The 27,928-nt window shown below is 55.8% G+C and overlaps 1 protein-coding gene across 1 annotated transcript; it reads left to right on the plus strand.

Moving 5' to 3' along the window:
• Positions 1-15,089: 15,089 nt before the first annotated feature.
• On the plus strand, positions 15,090-24,326 carry MRGPRF (MAS related GPR family member F). The gene is made up of 3 exons (XM_025356383.1): positions 15,090-15,504; positions 18,617-18,720; positions 22,454-24,326. The coding sequence occupies exons 2-3, from the start codon at positions 18,673-18,675 to the stop codon at positions 23,435-23,437; spliced, it is 1,032 nt and encodes a 343-aa protein (XP_025212168.1). The 5' UTR covers positions 15,090-15,504; positions 18,617-18,672; the 3' UTR covers positions 23,438-24,326.
• Positions 24,327-27,928: the final 3,602 nt, after the last annotated feature.

Genomic DNA, 27,928 nt, shown 5'->3' on the forward strand with positions numbered 1-27,928 from the left:
GTCTGGGGGTGTTCCGGCACAGAAAGGGGCTCCACAGGAGACCCACCTCAGGGCTTTGCGGTGAGCTGAGGGTGAGTGAGACCCGGTAGGGCGGGGCCAAGGCCAACCCCACAGCTGCCCTGGGACCAGACTCTGAGCCGGCCTTGCGGGCGTTTTACAGCAGGGGACCCAGAGCCCGGAGGTGGGAGGGGAGGCTCCGGGATAGACTTGAGGTCGGGCGGGGCTGGGGGTCACGCACTCAGGGAGGGCTCGTCCTTCCACGGCCTGCCAGGGGCGGATCTCATCTCGGCTAGGGGGCCCTGGCAGTTCATGGGCAAGGCCTACTCTGTCACTGCAGCTTGCCCCCGTGGAGCTGAGAAGCCCTCACCCATCTCCCGTGGCTAGTAATGTACGTGAGCAGCTTGGAGAGTGGGCAATGTCCCCCAGCCCAGCAGCCGGGACCAGGAAGCTACTCAGGGACTGATGCCAAAGACAGTCTCTGTTCCCCTGCTGCGCTGGCTGAGTCCTCCACGCTGAGGACATTCACCACGCACCAAACCCCCACTAAGCATCTCCTGCGTGCCAGGTCCTTGCTGGGCACTGGGGTCAGCAGCATATGTGCCATGGTGCCCATCCCTGGGGAGAGGCAAACAAGCTCACCACAGGGACAATCTCACCACACACCCCCCGAGGCCAGGAGCCAGGTCAGTCTCATTTACCCCAGGGTAACACACAGAGACTCAAAACATAGTAGCTGCTCAGCAAACGTTGGTTGGCTGCACGATTGAACCCATGCGTGTTGAATGGAGTCAGGAGCAGCAGCGCTTACGGAAGCGACAAACTGAGCTTGGGGTAAGGAGCAAGGCTTCATGAGGAGGCTTCCTGGAGGAGGTGACATCTGAGCTGGGCCCTGAAGGATGCATGGAAGTTTTCCAAGAGACAGTGGTAAAGAAAATAGTGTGATCACAAACTAAGAGGCGGAAAAGGGCCTGCACCAACCAGGGACCCCAGCAGTCCATGGCAGGGCAGGGGAAAGTTCTCCAGAAGGACTGTGGCTCTCCGGTCCCTCTCTACCTGGAGCCCCTTTGGGCTGGGCCAAGCCAGCATAATTCATCCAGCTCCTGGCTTGGCTGAGGGTCCCCCTACTCCTGTTCCCGGAAGCCTCTTTCCCAGATGAGGCTGAAGATTGCACGGGTCAGGACGGAGGTGAGGGAGCTCCGCATTTCTACCAGAAGTGACTTTGGTAAAGCTCAGACCTGGGAGGACATGCATGGAACGTGGCGGTGGCTCTCCCCATCTCAGGGAGAGAACTCGGGCTTTGCAGACCTCCCTGCAGGGATCGCCCCCACCGCCCACCTGCAGAAAGAGGCCTCAAAACCACGCAGCCACACCCTCCCCTATAGTCAGGAAAGCTGCTAGGGCCTGCGTGCATTACCAAGGTGGGAGGGGGGCATGCCAGGACCAGACCCAGGACTCAGCATGGTGGAACACGGGCTGGGATTCAGCCCCACTTACCCTCTCAGCCAAGGGCACTTGAGGAGTACACAACCCAGCAACAGGACAGGGCAGCCCTGCTTACAGCTCTATCCGTAGGGTCTCTGCAGTCTCAAGACAGAGGCCAGGCCCTGAGACATGTCATGCTCTGCTCTTTGGAGCTTCTCATTTCCCCTGAAAAAACACTGGGAGCTGCCATCCACACTGCGGCTTTTATAATGAATGTTTCTGCTACTTTTCGGTAAGTGGGTTTAAAAGCAATTTTGGGAAGATGGGACAGTGATGCCGTAGTTTTTTTACCTCCCCAAATTCCCCAACAATTGACAGAGCACCTAGGATAGCAAAACCAAAAACCTCTGGATAACAGCCACAGTGAGACTAGGTGGCAAGGTGTCCACAGCACACAAGCAGGTGGGTACGAGTCACTGACAGCCACAAGCCTTGCATGGTATCAGCAACCGCAGGAGAGGGAGAGGAGAGAAGTCAATGCAGAGGGGGATTCTGATGATCCTGAGATCTGGAGAGACCTGCAAATCACAAGCAGGTACTCCCTGGAAAGCCCATGGTCCAGTCAGAGAACAAGAGTCAAAGCAGGGAGACTCACAGCCTTCCTGCCACTCACAGGCGCCTGCAAGGAGAAAGCAGCAAGGCAGATGGTGCGGGAGCCATTGGGCCACGGACTCTTGAAATTGACCAAATGCAACTCACTTGCACGACAAAGTCCGGCACCGAGAAGACATTGCTGGGGGTAGTAGAATCCAAATTGACCAGGGCAGAAGCAGGAAGGAAAACAGGTCCCAGTAAAAGGGAGAGAAGAGAGCAGAGGCAGCAGGTTGCAGAAAGCAAGGGGCTGTATTTACCATCTCTTCTCAGAACTATTAGGTTGGTGCATAAGTAATTGCAGTTTATTACTTTTGCACCAACCTAATAATAACAGAGGGCGCTCTCAAGGGAGCTATCCTGGCCCATCTTTCCCCCAGAGATATTCAGAAAGAGGCGTCTCACTGTGCACTTGGACAAATGATCAACAGGAAGTGTTGTACAAACCCATACAGAGGCGCTATACAAAAAGAGAGACAGGCCGGGCGCGGTGGCTCACGCCTGTCATCCCAGCACTTTGGGAGGCTGAGGCAGGCGGATCACCTGAGGTCAGGAGTTCAAGACCAGCTTGGCCAACATGGTGAAACCCCGTTTCTACTAAAAAAAAAAAAAAAAAATTCACAGGGCATGGTGGTGTGTGACTGTAATTCCAGCTACTCAGGGGGCTGAGGCAGGAGAATCACCTGAACCCAGGAAGTGGAGGTTGCAAGTGAGCCAAGATTGCACCACTGCACTCCAGCCTGGGAGACAGAGCGAGATCTGTCTCAAAAAGAGAGAGACAGGCTGGGCACAGTGGCTCACACCTGTAATCCCAGCACTTTGGGAGGCCGAGGCAGGCGGATCACCTGAGGTCAGAAGTTCGAGATCAGCCTGACCAACATGGTGATACCCTGCCTTTACTAAAAATACAAAAATTAGCCGGGCATGGTGGCACAGGCCTATAACCCTAGCGACTCAGAAGGCTGAGGCAGGAGAATTGCTTGAACCCGGGAGGCGGAGGTTGCTGTGAGCCAAGATCTTGCCATTGCACTCCAGCTTGGGCAAAAACAGTGAAACTCCATCTCAAAAATAAAAATAAAAATAAAAGAGAGAGACTAAGGAGCAGAATGACAGCTCTACCCAGCCAACAATGGTGTGCCCAAAGGACACGCCCTCAAAACAGACAGAAGCAGTTGCTTTAACACAGATAATCATAATATCTATGATTTTAGATATTAAGAAACTAATAGAAGTTATGGAAAATAGCATACATCAGAGCTAGAAAAACTCAGAAATGAAGCAATTGGTGAAAAGGAAAAGTTGTAAAGAGATGATGAAATCAGAAAGGCGTCTAAATAAAAGAGAAAACTAATTAAGAAATGAATATTGAAACTGAAAGGAGTAGAAGGGCAAATGAGTACCACAAGTAAAGCCTTAAGAGAAACAGACTAGGAAAAGCAGGCTGCAGGGACTCCTGCCTGTGGTCACAACTACTCGGGCACTAAGGAGGGAGGATCACTTGAGCCCAGGAGTTCAAGTCCAACCTGGGCAAAACAAGACTCTCATCTAGAAAGGAAGGAAGGAGGGAAGGAAGGAAGGGAGGGAGGTAGCTCATACCTGTAATCCCAGCACTTTGAAAGGCTGAAGCAGGCAGATCCCTTGAACCCAGCAGTTTGTGACCAACCTGGCCAACACTGCGAAACCCCATCTCTACAAAAAATACAACAAATTAGCCAGGTGTCGTGCGTGCCTGTAGTCCCAGCTACTCGGGAGGCTGAGATGGGAGGATCGCTTGAGCCCAGGGGTTGAGGCTGCAGAGAGCTGTGATCGTGCCACCGCACTGCACTCCAGCCTGGGTGACAGGGCGAAATCCTATCTCAAAAAGAAATTTTTTTTAAACTAAAAAATTAAACACCATATCCATCTGAGTTGGGAAAGGAAAGCAGGGCCACTCCATGCATTCCAGAGAAAAAGGGGCTTACTGTAGAAATCAGGGCTTCCACAAATGTGGGAGGAGCTGGAGGCGGGGGCTGGGGAAGGTGTGGGAAGCTTGCTGCAGTCTTCACCAGCGATCACATGGAGTAAAGGGCCTGCAGAAGGCAAATGGACAATGGTAGCTGTTGCAACAGAACGTGATGGTAAAATAAAGAGTTTGCATCCTGTGAAGTCGGCGGCCACTTCCTATCGCACTGGAAAATTTGCTGGGGAAAAAAATAAGAGCTCAGGGCTTTAAATATCCAGTTCAAGACCTAAAGTACCAGAAAACCTCCACTGGTGCCTGAAAAGAAGCCCATATCTCTTGTAGCCACTGAGTTGAGAGATCAAAAAAACCAACCCCAAACTCTGATCCCCTGGGTGGCAAAATAGAATCAAGTTCAACTACTCTGCGCTTGAACTCAGGGCTGCAAGCTTCTCTTCCGTGAAAGTCAGGGCACTGATGGGGAACAGATTCCATCTGGGAAGATTCTAATCCTAGGGCAGACTCTTCCTCAAAAGCCCCTACCACCTCCGGCTTCTAGATCTGTAACTAAACCGCAATCCCAGCGAGCTCCAGGAACGTGGCCACAAAATCTGACCCAGGAAGATGTGCTATACGTAACAAAATAATTAGGAGTCATTTCCAGTTCATTTTGGCAGAAACCTAGGAAATCTGTATGAGAACAAACCCTAAGGGTGTCAGACCGGGGGAAAGAAAGTAATGTCGGGTTGGGCTTATTTTGATATGGTGCACTCGCCAGAGATTCTGAGCTCCATGTGTCCACTCGGCAGCTGGGAGTGGCTGTCAGAGTTGGCCCATTCCAGCAACTGAAACCTGGAGCGGTGGTGACCCATGATTTTATTTATTTATTTATTTATGGAGACGGAGTTTCACTCTGTCACCCAGGCTGGAGTACAATGGTGTGATCTCGGCTCACTGCAACCTCTGACTCTTGGGTTCAAGCGATTCTTCTGCCTCAGCCTCCCGAGTAGCTGGGACCTCGTGGTCCACCCGCCTTGGCCTCCCAAAGTGCTGGGATTACAGGTGCGAGCTACCGTGCCCAGCTGTTTCACCATTTTCAACAAGAAACACTACAATTTAACATCGTTCAGCCTAATATCTGGGCAACGTACTAAGATCTTACTTGACCTGATCAAGGGGATCTGTGAACAGGCAGCTGACTCAAGTCACTGTGGTGGAGGCTCGGCGCCCCGACCCAGTTCCCAGATTTTACCCAGAGCTCCTTGAATAAAGTGGGGCTGGGTCTCACTGAGGAAGGACGCTGCTCCAAGCATTTACAAGGTACACACGTTTTCCTTGCTGTTCCCAAAGGGACCTGTGCCATTTATCTGGGAAGGGTGACTGTGGAAAGGCAAATACCCAGAGGGGAGGGGGGTCACAGGGCACTGAGTCTTAGCGGTACCCGTTCTGCCTGACACACACAGCCACTGCGGTCCCACAGTCACAGCACGGGCTTTTGGAGATCAAGCAATGAATGGGGTTTGTTCTGATCCGTCTCACGGGAGGCTCCGCAGGCCCTAAACCCACCCTATGGTTATTTTCTGGCTCTGGAAAGTACAGTGGAAAAGGCACTCAGTCGTGCAGAAGCCATGGAGTGGCTCCTTGCCTGGCAGGGTGAGGGCTACTATGGTAGAAAGGGCCACATGGACGCCACCAGCCCTGCCTCTCTCTCTCAACATGGAAAACCAAAAGTCATACTGTGAACTTAGTCCAGCAGTAACTGCAACTTCCTGTGCTCTTCTGGATGTAATGTTTTTATGGAGCAAGTCAACACAGCTCCCAACACTTAATACCAATTCTTTTTTCTCTATACTCATTACTTAACAGAAACAGGCCAGGTGTGGTGGCTCATGCCTGTAATCCCGGCACTTTGGGAGGCCTAGGCGGAGGACCACTTGAGGTCAGGAGTTCAAGACCAGCCTGGCCAACATACCAAAACCCCGTCTCTACTAAAAATACAAAAATTAGCTGGGCATGGTGGTGCATGCCTGGAGTCCCAACTACTCGGGAGGCTGAGGCACAAGAATTGCTTGAACCTGGGAGGCAGAGGTTGCAATGAGACAAGATTGCACCTCTGCACTCCAGGCTGGGCGACAGGGCGAGACTGTCTCAGAACACACACACAAAAAAAAAAGAAAAAGAAAAAAATAGAAACAAACGAGAAGCTTGTTCCATTGGGCAGTGACAGCAAAATACCTTTGCCCCGTTACCTCAGGCCTACCAACTCCCCAGCCCTCTGTCCCAGCTAGTTCTGGAGTACTTCCATTACCTCACCATTCCACAGGCTGACACACTGGTCCACCGTAGTGATAGCATGCATGCGTTGGACCTGACAAGAATCAGGCAATACCTGAGCCATCTTGGCAAGACACATGCATGTCAGCGAGTGGGAAATGAGCCCCACAAAATGCCTAACATCTCAGTGACGTTTCTAGGGGTACGATGGTGTGGGGCGTGTTGAGATAGCCCCTTGAAGAGGAAGACCAGGCACCTCCTCCTGTTAAGAAAGTGGTGTGACCTTTGGCGGGGCTCTGGGTTTTGGCACAGCTTACGCCTCATCCAGGTGTGCTCTTCCGGCAGACTCACTGGTAACCTGCAAGGCTGCTGCCAGTTTCAGGACCCAGGATGAGAGGAGGCTCTGCAGTACATCCAGGCTGCTTTCAAGCTGTCGTGCTATTGAGGCCAAGTGACCCAACAGATCCAGTGGATCTGGAGGTGTCCGGGGCAGGTAGGGACTCTGTATGAGGCCTCTGGCAGGCTCCAACAGGTGTCACAGAAGAGACCATTGGGATTTTAGAGCAAAGACATGTCCTCTTCTGAAGATAACTATTCTCCTTTTGAAAAACAGCTTCTGGGCCGGGTGCCATGGCTCACGCCTGTAATCCCAACACTTTGGGAGGCTAAGGCCAAGGCGGATCACCTGAGGTCATGTGTTCAAGACCAGCCTGGCCAACATAGTGAAACCCCGTCTCTACTAAAATACAAAAATTAGCCGGGCATGATGGCAGGTGCCTGTAATCCCAGCTACTCAGGAGGCTGTGGCAGGAGAATTGCTGGAACCCGGGAGGCAGAGGTTGCAGTGAGCCAAGATGGCGCCATTGCACTCCAGCCTGGGTGACAAGAGTGAAACTCTGTCTCAAAAAAAAAAAAGAGAAAAGGCTGGGTGTGGTGGCTCACGCATATAATCCCAGCACTTTGGGAGGCCAAGGTGGGCAGATCACAAGGTCAGAAGTTCAAGACCAGCCTGGCCAATATGATAAAACCCTATCTCTACTAAAAATACAAAAATTAACCAGGTGTGGTAGCAGGCGCCTGTAGTCCCAGCTACTTGGAGGGCTGAGGCAGGAGAATAACTTGAACCCGGGAGGCAGGGGTTGCAGTGAGCCGAGATCAGGCCACTGCATTCCAGCCTGGATGACAGAGCAAGGTTCTGTCAAAAAAAAAAAGAAAGAAAGGAAGAAAGGAAGAAGGAAGGAAGGAAGGAAGAAAGAAAGAAAAAGAAAGAGGGAGAGAAAGAAAGAAAGAAAGAAAGAGAGAGAGAGAGAGAGAGAAGGAAGGAAGGAAGGAAGGAAGGAAGGAAGGAAAGAAAGAGAAAGAAAGAAAGAAAGAAAGAGGAAAGAAAGAAAGAGAAAAAGAAAGAAAGAGAAAGAAAGAAAGAGAAAAGAAAGAAAGAAAGAGAAAGAAAGAAAGAGAAAAGAAAGAAAGAAAGAGAAAGAAAGAAAGAAAGAAAGAAAGAAAGAAAAGAAAGAAAGAAAGAAAGAGAGAGAGAAAGAGAGAGAGAAAGAAAGGCAGGAAGAGAGAGAGAGAAAAAAAAAAGGAAAACAGCCTCTGGCTTGCTGTTGGACCCTAGAAAAGACTAAATGTGTCACATTTTCCCACAGGATGTGAGTTGCCCATCTGAAACTAGACGGTAACCAACCCAACACAGGATACACGTGATGTGTGCCACAGCACCGTGATCAGGTGGAAGGGGGCCACATGAGCTCAGACTTGAGCGGCTCCTGAAGTCAGTTGCATAAGCAGATGGCCCAGACTCCTGTGGCACCCCCTTCGCTGCAGAGCTCCTCCCCCTCCATCCACACGAATGATCTCATAGGAGTCCCTTATGACCAGCTGACCAAGGAAGAAAAAACTCCAGGCCTGTTTTACGTATGGCTCTGCTGGCATCGCCTGAAAGTGGGCAGCCAGAGCTGTAGCCCCAGGAAGGGTGGCCTTGAAGTGTCTGGGGACAGACCTGCGAACAGCGTACCTGGTTGTTCACTTTACATACAAGGAGAGATGGTGAGAGATGTGGCTCTACACTGACTCATTGGCAGGACCCAATGACCCGTCCGGAGCTTGGAAGGAACACTACCGGACGATTAATCCAAGGTCTCGGGAAGAGGCATGAAGGTGAATCCCTTTTAATGGGCACAAGGGAGGAGATAGTTCTTTGTATCCCATGTAAATACTAGCCGCCGGTCAGCCTCACAGAGAAGGCTCTCACTAAACAGGTGGACCGGATGACCTATTCCGTGGATGACGCTCAGCCTGTTTCTCTGGCCACCTGGTTTCCTGTGAGCTCAGCCATGTGAGCTTCCCCCGGCCACGGCGGATCCATTTACAATCACTGTTGAGATCCTACAGGCCCATGATGGGACATCATTCCCCAGGGGACCGCCAGCCACCTCGTGCGTGGCAGGTTGATTTCTTTGGACTAATTCCACTGTGGAAGGGGCAGAGATTTGTTTTTTCTGGAATAATCACTTGTTTTGTTTTGTGTTTTTGAGATGAAGTCTCGCTGTGTCGCCCAGGCTGGTAGTTGGGATTACAGGAGCGCCCCACCACGCCCGGCTAATTTCTTTTCTTTTTGTATTTTTAGTAGAAACGGGGTTTCATCATGTTGGTCAGGCTGGTCTCGAACTCCTGACGTCGTGATCCGCCTGCCTTGGCCTCCCAAAGTGCTGGGATGACAGACGTGAGTGCTGGGATGACAGACATGAGCCACCGCACCCGGCCAATCACTCGTTTTGAATATGGATTTGTCTTCCTTGCCTACAACGCTTCCTCCAGAACCCCCATCCGTGGGCGTATGGGACCTTACAGGTCATTACTGTGCTCCCCGCGCATTGCTGCTGATCAAGAAACTTAGTTTTCCACAAATGCGATGGACCCATAGGTTTGTACCCACTGAATTCTCTGTCTTGCCAAGTTCCCCATCATCCTAAGCAAGGAACAATTTTTGGACACATCGCCGCCTTTCCATGGCAGGCAATGACACGTTGTGGGACTACAGGATGAAGTGTAGGCTCTGAACCATCAAGCCCTGAGCCCACCGGCACAGAGGGGATCACGGCACCGGCTGAGGTGGCTGGCCCTGACTCCAGGAGAAAGTGGGTTGCTATGATGCAATGGGAGACCCGTGCCTAGAATCCAGGAGATTCTCTGACGCATCCTTTAGCACTCCGGTGTCCCATGGTAAAAATTCGTAAGAAACTACAGCAATGCAAAAGAGGCAGCCCTACCCAGGGCACAGATCCTTCGAGAATGAAGGCCTACATCCTGGTTAGTAGTAACCCCATCTCTACTAAAAATACAAAAAATCAGCCGGGCGTGGTGGCACACGCCTGTAGTCCCAGCTACTCGGGAGGCTGAGGCAGGAGAATCGCTTGAACCAGGGAGGCGGAGGTTACAGTGAGCTGAGATTGCGCCACTGCACTCCAGCCAGGGTGACAGAGCCAGACTCCGTCTCAAAAACAACAACAACAACAACAAAGAAGGCCTGGATCACCTCACCAGGCCAAGAACAGTGACAAGCTGAGATGGCAGGAGGGCAAAGGCAATGTGGAACATGCCGGGAAAAGGAGGCCTTATCTGCCCAGCTGGAGTCACAGGAACAAGGCTCGCGGCGGTTACGTGTGCTTTCATCCCTGCTTTGGTGTGAATACATGGTACATATTACTGAGTTCTTTTTCCTTCCCTCCTCCCATTCCTAGTCTATCTGATGTGTGTTCGTAGCTGTTAGCCCTATACCTAGCATTTAAGGTACAGAATGTGCAAGGCAGGTGTGGCTTAGGAAGGAGAGAGATGGACATGACCCAGATGTGGATAAAGGGACAAATGGGAACGGGTGCAGTGGCTCATGCCTGTAATCCCAGCACTTTGGGAGGCCGAGGCGGGTGTATCACTTGAGGTCAGGAGTTTCAGACCAGCCTGGCCAATATGGTGAAATCCCGTCTCTACTAAAAATACAAAATTAGCTGGGTTCGGTGGGCGCCTGTAATCCCAGCTCCACAGGAGACTGAGGCAGGAGAAACACTTGAACCCGGGAGGCGGAAGTTGCAGTGAGCTGAGATTGTGCCACTGCACTCCAGCCTGGGTGACAGAACTAGACTCCACCTAAAGAAAAAAATATATAAACGGCTAAAGATAAATTTTATATTATGCACGTTTTATCACAATTTAAAAAATGATCCTGGAATTAAATATTTTTTAAAAAGCAAAAGTGACTTGAAATATACACACCAACACACCTACACCCACCCCCCAGCCAGTGTCATCTGTTCAGCCATCCCGTGGAATCAAGCGTTGGGGAAATTCCAGATTCAAGAGATGCATTCGAGGCTGAACAATAGGAAGTTTTATCTGGAAGTAGCTGCTTCTGATAAAAAGTTTCGGAAACATGGTCTCCCCCAAACAGAAGACCCCAGATCTCTCAGACTTGAGAAAGCAAAGACTTTTGTACCAGTTTTGCACCAGTCCCAGGGGAAACTGTGACGAAGTTGGATTGGATCTGAAGACATATTTGAGTTTGGTTTGCACAGGCGTGCCACTGGCAGGCCCAGAGGAAAAGCCCGCATGTGACCTCAGTGTTCAGCGTGACTTCAACTCTGGTCTCCCTCTCTGGATGCCCCAGAGCAGGAGTGAGCTTCCCGCCAGGCCCCTGAGGGTCCGACAGTCATCCTGGCAGCTGTTCTCAGGCTGTCTCTGGCCGCCCAAGCCACCCTCGCTGAGGACCAACCTAGGGTTTGCAGGTGTCTGTTGCCACAATAATCCACAAAGAAGGCAAGGGCAGTGGTGAGCTGAAGACAAGACCCCTCAAAGCAAGGTGGGAGGGAATTCTCAAAATTATTTCTCTTCCCTGTAATGTTTCTTGGGGTCATCCCCCAAATAAACTCCTTGCACCTCTCCACTAAAAGATTAAGTCTTGTTAAAAGAGCATCCGCATGGCAAACTGACAATTGCGTGAGCGGCCACCTCCTTCTCCTTCTCCTTCAGGTCTCAGTGCAAGCATCATCTCTGTAGAGGAGCCTCCAGCCCCACCCCAGCTAATCAGGCCTGGCCATCCCCCTGGATTAGTTTCTTGTGGCTGCTATGACAAATGACACACACTTAGTGGCTTAAACAACACAAGTAACTCTAGTAAGAGTTCCAGAAATCAGAGGCCTAAAGTCAAGGTGTTGGCAGGGCTGGTTCTTTCTGGAGGCTCTAGGTAACAGCTTGTTCCCTTGTCCTCTCTAGTTTCTAGAGGCAGCCTGCATTCTTTGGCTGGTGGTCCCTTCCTCACATCAACACATGGCCCATTACTCATTCTGATCTCCTGTCTCCTTCTTACAAGGACCCTTGTGATGACATGGGGCCCACATGGATAATCCACGATGATGCTCTCATCTCAAGACCCTTCATCCCATTTGCAAAGTCCCTTTGGCCAGGGTAAAGTCACATGTTCTCAGGATCTGGAGATTAGGACATCAACATCTTTAGGGGCCACTATTCAGCCCACCTCCCATTCCTCCCTGCCTACCACCTAAGTTTTTGCCACTAAGCCTGTTTGGTTTTCTCAATGCACTAATCACAGGTTGGAGTTCTTGTGTTCAGTTGTTTCTATTTATCACCTGCTCCCCATGCCCTGTGTCTGGTTCTTCCACAATTCTTTTCCTAGCACCAACATTGCTGGTGTTCAGTAAAAATGTGTTGAATTAAGGTAAGAATGAATGGATGGGTGGATGGGTGAGTGGGTGGGTGGAAGGCTAGATGGATGAATGGATGGATTGATAGATACATGGATGGATTGATGATAGATAAATGGATGGATTGATGAGTGGATTGATGGGTGGATAGATGGATGGTTTGCTGGGTGGATGGATGGATGGATGGTGGATGGATGGATGGATGGATGGATGAGTAGGTAGATGGGTAGTTGGGTGGGTAGATGAGTGGGTGGATAGATGGACAGATGGACAAATTAACAAATGAATGGTCTACCATATGCAGGACAGAGGATAATGTGGACTTTTCCTGAGATTCCCAAGATGCACCTTCCAGCACAGAAAGGCCCAGCCTAGTGGAGGAGGGGAACAGAGTGGAAGGAGAGGGATCCCTTTCACTATTAGGAAAGACAGCTAGGCCTTGGTTCAACCTTTATTTTTTAGACAGAGTCTCGCTCTCTCACCCAGCCTGGAGTGCTGTAGTGGCGAGATCTCGGCTCACTGCAACCTCTACCTCCTAGGTTCAAGTGATTCTTATGCCTCAGTCTCCCAAGTAGCTGGGACTACAGGTGTGTGCAACCATGCCCGGCTCATTTTTTGTATTTTTAGTATAAAAGGGGTTTCACGATGTTGGCCAGGCTGGTCTTGAACTCCTGAATTCAGTCAATCCACCCGCCTCAGCCTCCCAAAGTGCTAGGATTACAGGTGTGAGCCACCACGCCAGCCGAATGGCCCTGCACACCTTCTTCATCACAGGTGCGTTTTACTGTGTTTCCTTTGACCTGGTCTGCCTCTCTGTTGGACATCAGCTCCCGGAGGGCAGGGACCTCACCTATCCTGCTCATCAGTGCGGACCACAGTGCCTGGCACCCAGCAGTGCTCAGGAAATACCTGCAATCTTTACTGAGGATGGTGCTGGCTGCAGAGGGCCACAAGGACTGGTTCACACCCACCCCCTTGTCCAGGGAGCAGCAGGGCAACCGTAGGCAACAGAAGCACCTGGCAGGGAGACATCTCTGCGGTCTCCTTCCCCCAAGAACCTCCCCAACAGAGGAGGGTCCAGGCCTGCAACCTCAGGAGGGGACATGGGGAGAGGCATAGGACCATGAGGCCCTTGGCAGAGGATGATTAAAAACAACGTTCTACTGGGAGGGCAGGGGAGGACTCCTGACGGCAAGTGGTGGCTGTTCAGAAAGTGAAGGCTGGACGAGCAGGGGCCATACCCCATTCTCAGCGTCAGCCAGAGCCCTGAGCCTCGCTGGGAGGGAATGGCACCAGCAGGACGCCTGGAGCAGGGAGCGGTGTTGCTGAGGTGCACGAAGAGCTCTTCCTCCGGGCGTCCGATCCCTCCTTGCTGTAACCCTGTGGGTCATTACCGTTTCCCATCTGACAGCTGAGGAAACCAAAGTCCCCGGTGGAAAGAAAACTGTCCAAGGTCACCCAAGCCTGGAGGCAGCACGGGAACTCCTTGCACTGGACCTCCGGGTACCCCCCCACACACACCCCACCACTCCCCCGGAGGGCGGGGAGAGACCCCCAGGGTGGCTGCTGCAGACTGCACGTTTGTGGCCCCACCCCCTGCCCCTGCCCCGCTGCCCCACTGCCCTGAATTCATATGTTGACATCTAATCTCCGGTGTGAGGTGGGGCGTTTGGGAGAAGAGCAGGTTATGAGGGTGGGGCCTCATAATGGCATTAATGCCCCACTAAAAGAGGCCCCATCGAGCTTCCTCGCCTGCCTGAAAGGGGTCACCACATGGGGACGCAGTGAGAGGCTGGGTCCTCACCAGACGCTGAATCTGTGGGTGCCTTCATCTTGGCCTTCCAGCCCCCGGAGCCGTGGGAAGAAACGCCTGCACCGATAAGCCCCCAGTCTGTGGTACTGCGTCAGAGCAGCCGGACACACCAAGCCCACAGTAAGGGGACTCCACAAACCCAGGCCAGGACGACCTTCCCGTTTACAAGCGCCTCTCGCTTATTTTGAGAGAAACAAATTTCCATACCAAATAAGGTGGTAGACTTAAGAGCCTCTGCCCACTTCACACAATTCCTTTTAAGTGTCCAAATGCAATTACACTTGGAACTCGCCGGGATTCAGCCTCCCCCGGCCTCCCCATGTAAACAAGCGTTCCAGCTGGGCCCCAGCTGGCTGCCCTGGAGAAGAGGGGACGGGTCACCACCCTGCCTGCTGCCTCCAGCCTCTCTCTCAGCCTCAGGCATGGCCCGTAAGCCTCCAGGATCCCAGAGTCCCTCCTCAGCCCATCCCTGAAAAACAGACCCCAGGAGGCCAGCTGGGTCATGCGGGGAGCAGCGCGAGACTCCCTCTTCCACGGTGAGGTTTGCACGTGGGCAGGATGAGCAGGAGGCGGGCAGCTCCCAGCGCAGGTGCAGAGGCAGCTGTGTTTCTCGTTTCCCTTCAAGAAGCCCACAGAGGCACACCTCTCCCAGTCTGGGCACTACGCTCCTGCTGGGAAAGCTCAGAATTCCCTTGGGCTTCCTGGACCCTGAGAAAGTTGGCCCAGGGCAGGAGGGGAGCCCTCTCATCACCCCCTCCTCCTGGCCACCCTGCTGGCTCCTGCACCCCCCACTTTGCACCCCCACCCCTACCGATGCTCAGTGCCCCAGGCATGAACGCGTTCCAGGACTCCCCCCTCCAGGGGCTCAATGGGGAAGGGGGCCTGACTCATCCTCCTGCAGAGCAGCACAGGCACCAGGCACCACAGCCCGCCAATTTCCAGCTTGCTCGCCGAGCGCCGTGATTTTCCACTTGCGCCATCTGATTGCTATTAGGGCTGGGGAAAAGGGAATTCCTGGTTCCATAAGCCCCCAGGGGGCCCACGCCGAGTCCCGGGTGGGAGGGGGGAGGGGTGCCGCTTGGGCGGTGCTGCCCACCTCTGCCAATTCTGCGCTGCCCCTCCATGGAGCCCTCGCCCTGCTGCCCCCCCACCGCTCTGTATCAGCCCTGAGTAAATTAAAACAACGGGGTGGGGCCTAGCCCCTCCTGGGCCAGCCTGCCCCGAAATGCCCACTGGGGGCGGACCAAAGGCACCAGGCAAGTGTACAGCCGGTGCTCCCTCTCCTGGGCAGCCTTACCGAGCAGCAGAATGCGAGGGAGATGAACAGCTGGACTCGGGCAGCAGTGCTCGGGCCAACGTGACGTCACCAGGCGGAGGGATGAGTTCCCGGTGGGGCTCTGGGGGGGCTCCTGAGCGGGGCATTCCTTCCTGAAGCCTCATCCCTGCTCAGCCCCTCCTCCTACTCCCCTCCCCTCCCCCTCCTGCCGGGCCAGGAATTGGGTTTGGGGCGGATTCTGCTTCCAAAGCCATCTCTTCCAGCAGGCGAGGGCTCTACTCTGAGCTCGCATTTTCCGAGGCTCCGGCCGTGCTCGGCGCTGGCCTGCTGCCCCGGCGGGTCGGTCGGCCGGAGGCGGGAGCCACAGGAAGAGCCCTCCACAAAAGGAGGCCTCTGCGGACCAGGACAGCTGCAGGTAGCTCCAGGGGCCCAGGGTCCAGGGGAGGGTGTTCCAGCAACCGGGGCTGCAGGGTGAGGGCCAGGCAGGGAAGGAAAATGACGCGGGCACCGTCGGGGCAGAGAGGTGGACGCTGTCAGGGCAGGCAGCTCCCAGAAATCCTAAGGCCCCAAGCAGAGAGCCCTGAGACCCCAGAGGGGCTGTCACCCACTAGAGAAGCTCCCCTGCAACTCCTGAGGCTCCAGGGTTCCTGGGCCATGGAGGAACTTTAAAAGTCTCCCTCCTGTGGCAGGACCTGACCCCTCCCAGCTGGCCTCACCCCCAGCCCCACTGTCCAGCTCCCGCTCTGTGCTGCTGGGGCTGAGGACTCCCTCTTGGTCCCTCCCCCAACCTCACTGGCCGTTCAAGCATGCATTCGAGAGGGGCTGGAAGGGAACACCCAGCAGGCAGTGTCCCACACACAGGGAGATGGCTCCCCCTGCTCTCAGCCCTGGGGTGCACAGGGGGGGTTCGTGTGGGCAGCCACAGGATGTTGGAGCTGCAGTCCCACCTTCTCCCAGGCCAGCGGCCTGATGAAGCTGTTGGCCTTGGATGGAGGCAGTTTCTGGAATGATCTGCAAGGTCTCAGTCCCCCCAGACAAGCCTCTTCAATCCAAGCTGTTAAGCAGGGCACTCCAGGCCTGGAGTGAGGAAAACAGAGGCTCTGTGCCTCGGGAGCGGGAGCGAGACAGGCCCCTCTGATGGCAGCCCAAGCGGCTAAGGAAAGGGGCTGGGACAGCCCCAGGCGCGTCGGGGCTGGGTCATGGTGGGGTAGGGGTGAAGGGACAGGAGGAGCTTCCTGCAGGCAAGGCTGCAGGAGGCTGACAGGTGGCCAGGCCACCCTTGGGCTTGCTTCGAGGGGAGGGTCAGGTGTGAGCTGCGCTGGCAGCTTTTTTGAGTCAGCTTCAGTAGACACTAGTTCTGTCATAGCCCAGATCCCACCCAGAGGAACACACGTACACATGCACTCACACGCTCGCCCCATACACGTGTCACACACATGTCCTTTAATATGGCCCATCTGGGGTCCACTGGCTTCTAGATCTTTCTTGCATGAGTGAAATTGCTTTTCAGGTTGTCCCTGGCAGGACAAGGACAAATGCACAGGACACCCACATAATGGAGGGAAGCGGATGGTAGAGAGGGGAGCTGGGGGCCCCCACTGCATGCCCAGCTGCAGCGTGGGGGGGCCCCAGCCCACTGCCTTTGGGGCACTAGTTGGCTGTGGCTGGGGTCTAGCCTGGCCGGGGTGAATGGATGAGGCTCCTGTGAGTCAGGACATCCCTGGAAACAAGGCTGGGGGCCCAGACCTGGGGTGGCGGGTGTCCAGAAGGGCCACCAAAAAGAGTAAGGGCAATGGAGAGAGCTTGGGGGGCTCTTACCAGGCGCCCGGAAGGATGAGGGCAGGTGGTAGGTCTGGGGTTGCAGGGCAGGAAAGTTCGGACAGGCCCCAGAGTGTGGAGAAGGTACGGCCTGTCTGTGGCAATGGCACAATGGCCCAACTGGAGTCCAAGGAGGGAGACTAAAGACACACAGGTCACAGCACCAGCTATCTGCAAGCCCAATGCACACACATCACAACGCACTGGCTCACTCCGGCACATGGGGCACCCCGAAGACCCCAGGCTGAGTCACCCGTAGGCCAGGCACAGGTGCCCGCAAACGCCCCTTGAAGGCCCAGAGCGGCGCGGTCCGGCTGCGCGGGGCCGAGGGGACCCAGGCCACTGGATGGGACGGGTCCTGCGAGCGGCCCCTGGGGCTGCACTTGCGCCACCAGCTCCGGGAGGCCAAGGGTTAAAGAGGGGGCGGGCCACACGCGCAGACGGCCACCTCTTCCAGCCAATGGTGGGCGCGGAGGCAAGGGGCACGGCCCGCCCCCAGGCGGGAGGAGTGGGCGGCGGGCAGGGGCGCGTGGCTGGCTGAGGCCGGGCGGACCCGCGCGGCACAGAGGAAAGAATTTCCGGGGAGTTGAGCCGAGCGGGCTGCCTAGCTCTCCCCTTGGGAGAGGAGGGGCCCGGCAGCCTGCGACCCGAGCTGTGCCCAGCAAGTCCCTTCTCCGCTCACAGCCTCAGTTTCCCCCCCAGTACAGCAGGGAGTAATAGATGCTTCTCTGCGGGGAAGGGGGACAGGGCTCCACGGAGAGAAGCTTCCTCCAAGGGGGAAGCTCAGGTTGGAGGACAGGGATCAATTCCACAGGACCCAAGGCAGGCAGACCCATGAGATCTGGCCGGCCAAGGTGGACCGGCCTCCAGCAGGGTCGCCCCCCTCCCTAGGCCTCCATTGGCAACCCTAGGGTGGGTGCAGCTTCCCCTCCTTAGGCCAGCAGCCCCTCCCTACGGCAGCTGCTCGAGACACAGATCTGCAAAGCTGCAGGGCATGGCATGGCTCTGGGTGTGTCTTTGGGCAGGTGACTTCACCCTCTAAGCTCAGAAGCACCCATCAAAGGGGCGTGAGGATACCTGGCCCCCAGCTGGTCATGAGGACCAAACCAGATGATGGGTGTAGGCCGGCTGGCAGGGTAAGTGGTGGTGACAGTGACGCTGATGACCGGGCTGTCTTGCCTCTCAGGCACTGTAGGGGAAAGGCCAGGTGCCTTAGCATGTTCCAAACACAGGCTCAGCCGGAGCCCTCCTCCTCCAGCAGGTCCCCCCTGCCAGAAATGATCCCTCTTCCCCCTTCCCCTGCTCCTCCTTCTGGGGCTGACTGCTGGGAAACCCGTGTCCCATACCAGGCAGGGCACAAAGGAAGTGCCCCAAAAATGTGTGTGGGTAAATACATGTATGTCTCCAAAAGCAGCCTGGCCCCAGAACTCCCACAAGAAGAGGGAAAGGAGAGGAGGGCTGCTTTTCCAGTGAGCTGCAGTGGGGCTGACGCGGAGTCCCCAGGCAGGAGGGGGCCGTGCCACAGGGGTGACCTCCAGAATCTCACCAGGACAGTCCCACAACGCCCCTGCCTCTGAGGGAGTGGGATGACTGCCTTTCCTCTAAGGTGACAGCTGAGAACCGCAGGCCTTGTGGGCCTAGGCATGGGGGTCCAGGAAGGGGAGGGGTCCCTGCTGCCCTCGTCCACCCTCTCTCTGGGCTTCCGCCAGGTGGGTGTGCAGACCGGTGAGCTGCCAGCAGGGACCCAGACGCGACAGGCCTGGAGATGGCTGGAAACTGCTCCTGGGAGGCCCATCCCGGCAACAGGGACAAGGCAAGTGCCACAGGTGAAGGGCCCCGGTCCTGCCCAGACGGGTGTGGGTGGGAGGGACAGACCCAGCCCAGCATCTCCTCCCCTATCCCCCAGTTCCTGGCCCCACTCTCCAGCTCTGGACCCACAGTGGGCAGTGGGCTCCTCTGGGCTATGTGGCTGGGCACCAGTTCCCTGGACCCTCCTACCCTCCTGTGCTCATCAGTGAGGCAAGCACCAGGACTGGACACCCTCAAGGTCCCTCGCTGTGCTGACCCTGGGGTCGCCTTGTAGCATCCTTGCAAGGTCTTGTTTCATCTCTTCCCTGCAGAGGTGGGGCGGTCAGCTACTTACTACATCCAGGCGGGCCAGGAAGCCCTGGGACGCTGACTCCAAGGTGGCCCTGATGTCATGTGTTCCGTGGAGCCCTGCGGGTCCGAGGGCCACCCTGAGAGTATTGCCCCAGGCCAGGGTCCATTAGTCATGAGTCACCCACGCTGAGACTCTGACAACCCCTCCAGGCTGACCCTCTTCCTACCCTCAGCCAGCCTAGTCCCCTACTTCTCTGAGTCCCTTGAAAAGTCTGGGATTTCCTTCGCTCTCAACTTGGAAGGATCTCTTGAATCCCTGTCCATCCTCTTCTGCATTTGAGGAAACTGAGGCTTACACCCAGGTAGTAACTTGACTGGGATTAGCCCCTAGGTCAGGAGCAGAGTGGGGACTCCAGCCCAGCCCCCGGGATCTCGGCCCCACACCCTTGGGCCCTCTCCCTCCTCCCCGTAGTGACCGCTGTGGAGTGGCGGCCGCAGGAGGCAGAGGTTGGACTGGTGGGTGGGGTGGGGCCGTCTGCAGAAACTCCCAGCGCAAAGGCAGAGCTCGGGGTGGGGCCGGGCTCCAGAGCAGGCATTTTACAAGGCGGTATGTGGCTGGTCACGGCAGCTACACGCCCAGTGACTCACCCGGCCTCCCCCTCTGACTCCGAGGAGCGGATTGCAGACTTTTTCCAGCATGCATGCGTGCAAGAGGCACTGAGTAAGCTGACCGCCTCCATCCAGCCCCCTGAAGCCCAGCTCTTTCCCAGCGCTTGAGCTGGTCCTCTTGGGCCTGTTTGGGCACCAGATCCTATGGTCTAGTTCCCCAACCCAGAAGTGTGTCCAGGTCACCCACAGGAAAGAGAAGCTAAGGAGTGGGATTTGGGGCGAACAGACCGGCAGAGAGGTTGAGTCGATAAATGTATTTAGAGAATGGCAGGGAGGGAGCAGGGCCCCCTTACGGTGCTTGCCCTGACCTCGAAGAGTCTCCCCAGAGGTTTGCTAACGCCTCCAGTCCTGTTTTCAGGCTCCCCTTGACCTGAGCAGGCTGGGAGGTTCCTCCCTTTACAACAGGGTGTCCAACCCCGAGAACAGTCTCTCAGGACCCAGCTTTCTGCCGGAGCTGGGAGTCACCTGAAGGCGGCAGAATGGATCCTGCCTTCATAACCTTGTCTTTTGTTTTGTTAGGGAGCCCCGAGCAGTGGGAACAGAAGCCAGGCTTGTGGGGGAGACGCTGGATATGGGAAGGGGAGTGACCGTTCTCCAGGCAGGCAGCCTTTGCCTCTGGGAGGAGAGGTCGGAGGGGACCGCCTGAGAACAGCAGCCGGCCTGTAGAGAGATGGGTTGTTTGGCCCGCACAGCGTGTTTAAATGTTAACATTTAAAGATCGGGTATTTCACATTCCAGTCTAGAGTTCAGGCTTCTCTTCAGGGAGCGGGGGAGGACCATCAGCCACTCCAGCCCACCCAAGCCCTGGCCCCCACCGGCTGGAGCACAGCAGGCCACCCGCTTCACTCTTGAGAGGGGCTCTCGGGTTTGCCACTGTGCCCCCCTCATCTATTCCTTGCACCTGGCCCACCTGCATGCATTTATACAGATGCCTAGACGCTGAAGGCAGGACGGATACTCCACTGGGATGCACTCTTACAGCCACACCAACGGTTAAAGTATCGAAATGCTTCCTTGCAGCTTGATAAACAGCTGCTGCCTCTCCCCCACCCCAGGGACCCCCGGACTTTCCCACAATCTGGAAACCCCAAGGGCAACCCTGGCTCATCAGGGAGCCACCTCTCATCCCACTAGAGGACAGGGTCCGGCTTCGGGGAAGGTCGAGGTCCACTTGTTTTTTTTTTTTTTTTCTTTAAATGTAACTTACAAGTGATTTTATTTCTTCAAATAGTTTCGTGTTTTTTGAAACCTTGCAAGATTTTGGAAGAATAGTACAATACCCACCAATACTTCACCTCAGCTCAGCCATCATTAAACCTTCACCGCAAGTGCTTTCTCTGTATCTCCTGACAGATAGACCTTTTCCCAGAATGATCTGAAAGTAAATTGCAAGACTGGGCCCAGTGGCTCACGCCTGCAATCCCAGCACTTTGGGAGGCCAAGGCAGGCAGATTACCTGAGGTCAAGAGATTGAGACCAGTCTGGCCAACATGATGAAACCCCGTGTCTACTAAAAATACAAAAATTAGCGGGGCATGGCGGCATGTGCCCGTAATCCCAGCTATCAGGAGCCTGAGGCAGGAGGGTTGCTTGAAGCTGGGAGGCAGAGGCTGCAGTGAGCCAAGATCGCGCCACTGCACTCCAGCCTGGGTGACAGAGCGAGACTCCGTCTCAAAAACAAACAAACGAAAGGAAATTGCAGACACCAAGCCCTTGACGCCCAAATAGCCTGTATCTTCTAAGAACAAGGGCATTCCTGCAGCCACATAGTGAAAATGTGCGTATCCATGGCACATTGTCACATTCAAAAGCTGCAACAGTGATGCAATGCCACTCTCTCTGCACCGTCCATACTCACATCTCCCCAGTGATCCCAACCATATCCTTTCCCGCAGTTGTTGAGATCCAGCGTATAATCCAGGATTCTGGATTTATTTTCAGATCTTTCTGGGAAAAAAGTCTATCTGTCAAGAGATAGAGAGAAAGCACTTGTGGTGAAGGGTTAAGGATGACTGAACTGAGGTGAAGTACTGGTGGGCGTTGTACTATTCTTGCAATCCAGGATTCTATCACTGTGTTTCGGAGTCATGTCTCTTTGATCTTCTTAAAAATGGAAAGGCTCGGCTGGGCGTGGTGGCTCACACCTATAAACCCAGCACTTTGGGAGGCTGAGGCAGGTGGATCTCCTGACGTCAAGAGATCGAGACCAGCCTGGCCAACATGGTGAAACCCCGTCTCTACTGAAAATATGAAAATTAGCCGGACGTGGTGGCATGCACCTGTAGTCCCAGCTACTCAGGAGGCTGAGGCAGGAGAATCGCTTGAACCTGGGAGGCAGAGGTTGCAGTGAGCCGAGATCACGCCACTGCACTCCAGCCTGGGCGACAGAGTGAGACTCCTAAAAAAAAAAAAAGAAAAGAAAGAAAGAAAGGCTCTGCAATTTTTTTCTTGTGTGACTTGGATGTTTTTTGGACAGTCTACTCTGACCAGTGGGCAGCCTGACACCCTTCCTGGGCACTGTCTGGTGCTACCCCCACTCCTATAGGCGCCATTCTGTGCTGCTAGCTCAAGACTCTGGGACAGAGAGTTCACATGGGTTGGGGTCGGGATGTTTGAGAATAGAGTTGCAGCCAGTTACCTGCTCCACAGCCACTGCCCTACAGACCCCCTCCCTGCCCCAAGTCCCTAATCGGGAGCCCCCCACGCTAGGTCCCAGGTGCAGATCTGCGGGTGGGGACCAGCCAGCATCACAGGTGTCCCCCTCTGCACCTGTGCAGATGTGCCCTGGCATGAGCGAGGCCCCGGAACTCTACAGCCGGGGATTCCTGACCATCGAGCAGATCACAATGCTGCCGCCTCCGGCCGTCATGAACTACATCTTCCTGCTTCTCTGCCTGTGTGGCCTGGTGGGCAACGGGCTGGTCCTCTGGTTCTTCGGCTTCTCCATCAAGAGGAACCCCTTCTCCATCTACTTCCTGCACCTGGCCAGTGCCGACGTGGGCTACCTCTTCAGCAAGGCGGTGTTCTCCATCCTGAACACGGGGGGCTTCCTGGGCGCGTTTGCCGACTATATCCGCAGCGTGTGCCGAGTCCTGGGGCTGTGCATGTTCCTCACCGGCGTGAGCCTCCTGCCGGCCGTCAGCACAGAGCGCTGTGCGTCAGTCATCTTCCCCTCCTGGTACTGGCGTCGGCGGCCCAAGCGCCTGTCAGCCGTGGTGTGCGCCCTGCTGTGGGTCCTGTCCCTCCTAGTCACCTGCCTGCACAACTACTTCTGCGTGTTCCTGGGCCACGGGGCCCCGGGCGCGGCCTGCAGGCACATGGACATCTTCCTGGGCATCCTCCTGTTCCTGCTCTGCTGCCCGCTCATGGTACTGCCCTGCCTGGCCCTCATCCTGCACGTGGAGTGCCGGGCCCGACGGCGCCAGCGCTCTGCCAAGCTCAACCATGTCATCCTGGCCATGGTCTCCGTCTTCCTGGTGTCCTCCATCTACTTAGGGATCGACTGGTTCCTCTTCTGGGTCTTCCAGATCCCGGCCCCCTTCCCCGAGTACGTCACCGACCTGTGCATCTGCATCAACAGCAGCGCCAAACCCGTCGTCTACTTCCTGGCCGGGAGGGACAAGTCACAGCGGCTGTGGGAGCCGCTCAGGGTGGTCTTCCAGCGGGCCCTGCGGGATGGCGCTGAGCTGGGGGAGGCCGGGGGCAGCACGCCCAACACGGTCACCATGGAGATGCAGTGCCCCCCGGGGAATGCCTCCTGAGAGCCTAGCGCCTGGAGGAGGCAGGGGCAGGAAGCGGCCTCCGGGACCCTTTGCCTTGGGACAGGGATGGGCACCTGCCTCTGAGTCCACAAAGGAGAAGAAACATGTGTTTCCTCTCCTCGGGCCTCCTTCTCCCTGGGCTGGGGACTCCATGGGTGGCTGGAAGACTGGGCAGCCACCTGCAAACAGACGCTGTGGCCCCTGCCCGGCTCCCCCAGCCATTCTGCTCCCCTAGAGACCGGTTGTACAGAAGTTGCCCCTAGGTGGTGGGGGCCCCTCCTTGCCCCAGGCTGGTCGGTAAATGTGAGGAGGTGGTCACCCAGCCCAGCCACCTCTGCCTCTTGGGTCAGCCCTCCTTGACCGTGTCCCAGCCAGCGCCAAGCCAGCAGCTCGTCCCTGCCATTTGGGATTGTTCCCGAGGTTCGATCCTCTCAAGGCAGCATCGGTGAACAAATCCGAAGGAAACGGTGCCTGGAAGAAGGTTCTGGTTCACATGCCTTGTAGCTAAGTCTTTCTGCAGACAACTTCCCTGCCCTCGGTCAAGTCATTTGGTGACTTTGATGGGGGGGATTTCTGGTCACGTCAAGGTGCTGGAGACAGGAAGGACCTTTGGCCGCCTTGGGTCGTTGACCTGCCTTTTCTGACTCTGGGGCGGTCCAGTCCTGGGCTGCCTCCGGGAGCACTCAAGGTATCCCGCAGGCCATGAGGACCCACTGGGCAGCTCCTGGACAGCCTCTTGGCTCCAGCCCCCACCCGAAAGTGGACACTGGTTCCGCCCTGGCCACCTGGGGACTGGCACTATGGTGCACAGTGGCCCAATGTAGCCAAAGGAAGTTTTATAAAAGACAGTAAAATGTATATCAATAAACATTTCCTAACTTGCAGCCAAGAAGGCTTCATGCCCATGGTCATACCCCGGGTCTCCGTTTCCCACAGTGAGGACGCCCAAGGAAGGGCACAGAGTCCTGGGACAGGTGGCACCCCCTGCCAGCTCTCCCGCACACTGTGCTCTTTTCCTCTGCTCTCAGGCCTCCTCCTGGGGCTGGGGCTGCACACGCCCATGTTCCTGTTCCTGTGGCTTGTCCACTCCCTGCCAGAGGGAGCTGTGGTCAGCCAGGCTGTCCTCTGCCAGCGTATCCCATTGCCTCTTCTCAGCTCAGAGGCCCCCATGGCCTCTGGGAGCCTCCGCTCTCACCTCCTCCACACCAGGCCCTGATCCTGCCTGTGTCTACCGGAGGCTCCATCGAGTGGGTTGCTGCCTCTCCTCCTGTTGTCCCTGTTCGGGATGCCCCTGTCCGTCCTGGGATCCCTGAGCCAGCCTCCCAGTGCCCAGACACCTCTCTACAGCCCAGCGATAGGCTGGGCACCCTCCCAGATGACAGCCCAACCAGGGCCAGGCTAGAAGGTTACCTCTCTGGCCCTTTTGCCTCTGGTCAGCCCCCAGAAGGGCCCCGTCCTGGGTTCCTGGTGTGCAGCCTAGGACCTTGGCTCCTTTGAGACAAGCCTTAAGGCAAGCCTGCTCACCCCATGGTCCCATGGAGAGAGATCATGGCAGAGGTATTGGCGCCCCCAGTCAGGAGACGTGGCTGACAGAGCTGGGCTCTGCAGAGCAGGGCAGAGGAGAGCCGGGAGTGGGCAGGCGGGCAGCACTCTGAACTCCGAGCTCCAGGTGGGAATGGGTAGAGGCATGGGCAGTACTGCCAGGCTCAGCCACCCAACCGCCTGGAACCTGGCCTTTGATTGCAGACCCTGGAGCCTGCTCGGCCTGCCCCTGGTGAAGTGGTCCAGCCCTCGGTGGGCTGACTGCCCAAGTCTATGGCCCTGATGGTTCACTGCCCAGCCACCCTGACCTCCACTGCCCTCCTGCCCACTCAGCCCACTGCTCCTCCATGCTCCCCTTTCTAACAATCCTGGCCAGGTCCTCTCAGCAACGCCACCATTCTATGAAAAGAGGGGATCTCGTGTGGCCCAGTTGTAGTGGTTCCAGGACCTCTAGGTGATGAAGGTCGCATGTCCCCACCTGCTCCTTCCCAGTGCCCGGAAAGAGCCCTGCCATCCTCCAAGTCCTGCCCTCCCCAGCACTGCTCAGAGGATCCCGGAAGAGCAGAGCTGGAGACCACCACATCCAACAGGTCATTTCCAGGGACTCAGAGAAGCCAGGTGGGACCCTGAGCAGACACACCAGGAGGCAGGGCTGGGACCTCGTCCAGTGGCGAAAGCTCCCACCAGCTCAGGCATCCTAGCTACACAAGTGGGCAGCAGCACGTCCCTGTCCTGAAGGTGGCTGGGGGGCCATCTGGGGTCCTGGCTCCTCCTCAGGGCCCAGAGCATCCCAGTTCCTGCAAATTCACCTCTTCTTTAGGAGTCCCCACCCCAGGACTCCAGCCCTGAGCCCTCGTGGGGAGCTGCTGACCTAGAAGGAAGGGGCCTCCCTGCCTGGGTGCAGCTGCAACAGCTCAGAGCCCAGGCCGGTGAGCAGGTGAACAGCCTCACCCAGTAGTAGGGCCTGGAGGTCAGGAACAGGCTGGGTCCGACTCTAGGAGGAGGCATCTGCCCTGATGGATCCTAAGGCGGGAGGGACAGAGGTGAACCCCGGGAACTGGGCCTCCCCCAACCTCTGGCCCTTCTCAGGTGCAAGTCTTTGCAGTCTTGCTAGGGAACAAGCTTTCTTCCCCTCCATCCCCCCGCAAAGCCCCAGGAGGATTCCTGCACCTCCCTGGACCACCTCATTCTCTGTGCTAATGGAGGGAGACTGCACAGATGATTAGATGAGCGGGAACTGCCCGCTCTCCACCACTTGCCTCCTCCTTCCTTTGGTATTTAATTATTAACGTGGACTTGGGAGGAGCCGGAGGCTGCGGGGGAGATTTCCATCCCACAGCTCTGGGAAGAGGATCCACAGCAAGTCACAGAATGGAGAGTGGGGCGTGGGACCAGAGTGTCCGGGCTGCCCTGGGGTTGCAAAGCCGACTTCTAACAGCCATGTGGTATGTGGGAAGGGTGGGGTGAAGGGGCAGGGATGGGGGCACCAGGCAGGGCAGAACTCTCCACTTTTCCGTGCTTCCTGCCACCCACTATCTCTATAAAAATAAGCTGCTCTTTTAGACGATGCAAGGGATAAGCAAGGCCAAATTTGGAAAGTCAAGAGCAAGTCTCAGGAAGGCAGAGGGCTGCCACCTATGAGCCATGGGACCTCAGTCTTGCTGTGCCTCAGTTTCCTTGGATAAGTCGGTTACAGCACCAACCTCCAGGAGCTGGTGCAGTGGCAGGGGGCGGCGGTCAGTATGCCTGATTGCCCTGGTCGGGCGTTCAGGGCAGGGAGCAGAGTGGCCAGCGCAGAAGGGATGTGCCTGTGAGTGGTTTGTTCCCAGCACCGATCCGCTGTTTGGGGACATACTATGGGCAGTGGCCGCTGGCCAAGAGCTGCATGTAGGTTTTCTGTTGACTGTCCATGCAGGGCTACACAGCCCATACTGTCAGCCTCAGCTGAGGAAGTGGGGGCTCATGAATGGAGTTTCTCATCCAAGGTCAGTCGCACTGATGGATGGCCCTGGCTGGAGGCCCACATCACCATCCAGGGACTCCCCATAGTGGCCTTCCTGTTGTCCTGGAGGCTCAGCTCTCTGACCTTCCATCTCCCGTCTGCAAAGCACTGGAAGTTGGGGTTCTGGGGAGATGCATGGAGTGGCCTGGACATGCCCATCACAGCCCTAGGATAACCCAGATGGGCCATCGAGACCTATCCACACTCTGTGGAGACCCATGGAGGAAACAGCTCAGTTTCAGGCTGTAGGTGTCTGAATCAAAGAGGGGACTGGGAACGAGGTGCTCAGGGGACACTCAGCAAACGGCCTGAACGCTGATGCCTCTCCAGTCTCTGTCTCCCGTCTTCACAAAAGGAAACGGAACGCTTCTCCGGCGTCCACCCAGCTCTCCCGGATCCCCTGCCAACTGTCGTTTTCAGATAACTTGAATTTTATATTTTATGCCAGGATTTTTAAGCCCCCAGGATCTTTTCACATCCGCACAGCTTGACTCGGAATCCTCAGCCAGGACCATCCTTCCTCGGCAGGACCCAGGGCCTCATCTAGAAGGCAGGGCAGGGAAATGAGGGTCTATCTATGGCCCGGCCCCTCAGCACACAGGGAGATGACCAGTCCTGGGAAATGTGCCCGTCGACGGGCTGGTGGCAAGGTCAAAAAGCTGGGCAAACACATTGCAGAGAACCGTCCCAAACCAAAACCACTGAGAGCACAAGTGCAAAAACATTCCCTTTTAAGCCAGCAGGGGCTTGACAGTTGGAGAACTTGAAAACAACAGGGCACAGTTCTCAAACTCAAAACTCATGGAAAACTCTGCGCGGGTGAGTCACGGTGCCAGCGCCAAGTTTCCTGGCATGGAAGAGGAGGCTTCCCCGCTCACGCAGGTTTTTTTAAACGTCTTTTTAATTAATTGAATTCAGACCTAATTTACATAAAATAAAACTGACCC

Source organism: Theropithecus gelada, chromosome 14, assembly GCF_003255815.1.
Source record: "Theropithecus gelada isolate Dixy chromosome 14, Tgel_1.0, whole genome shotgun sequence".
Taxonomy (NCBI): Eukaryota; Metazoa; Chordata; class Mammalia; order Primates; family Cercopithecidae; genus Theropithecus; species Theropithecus gelada.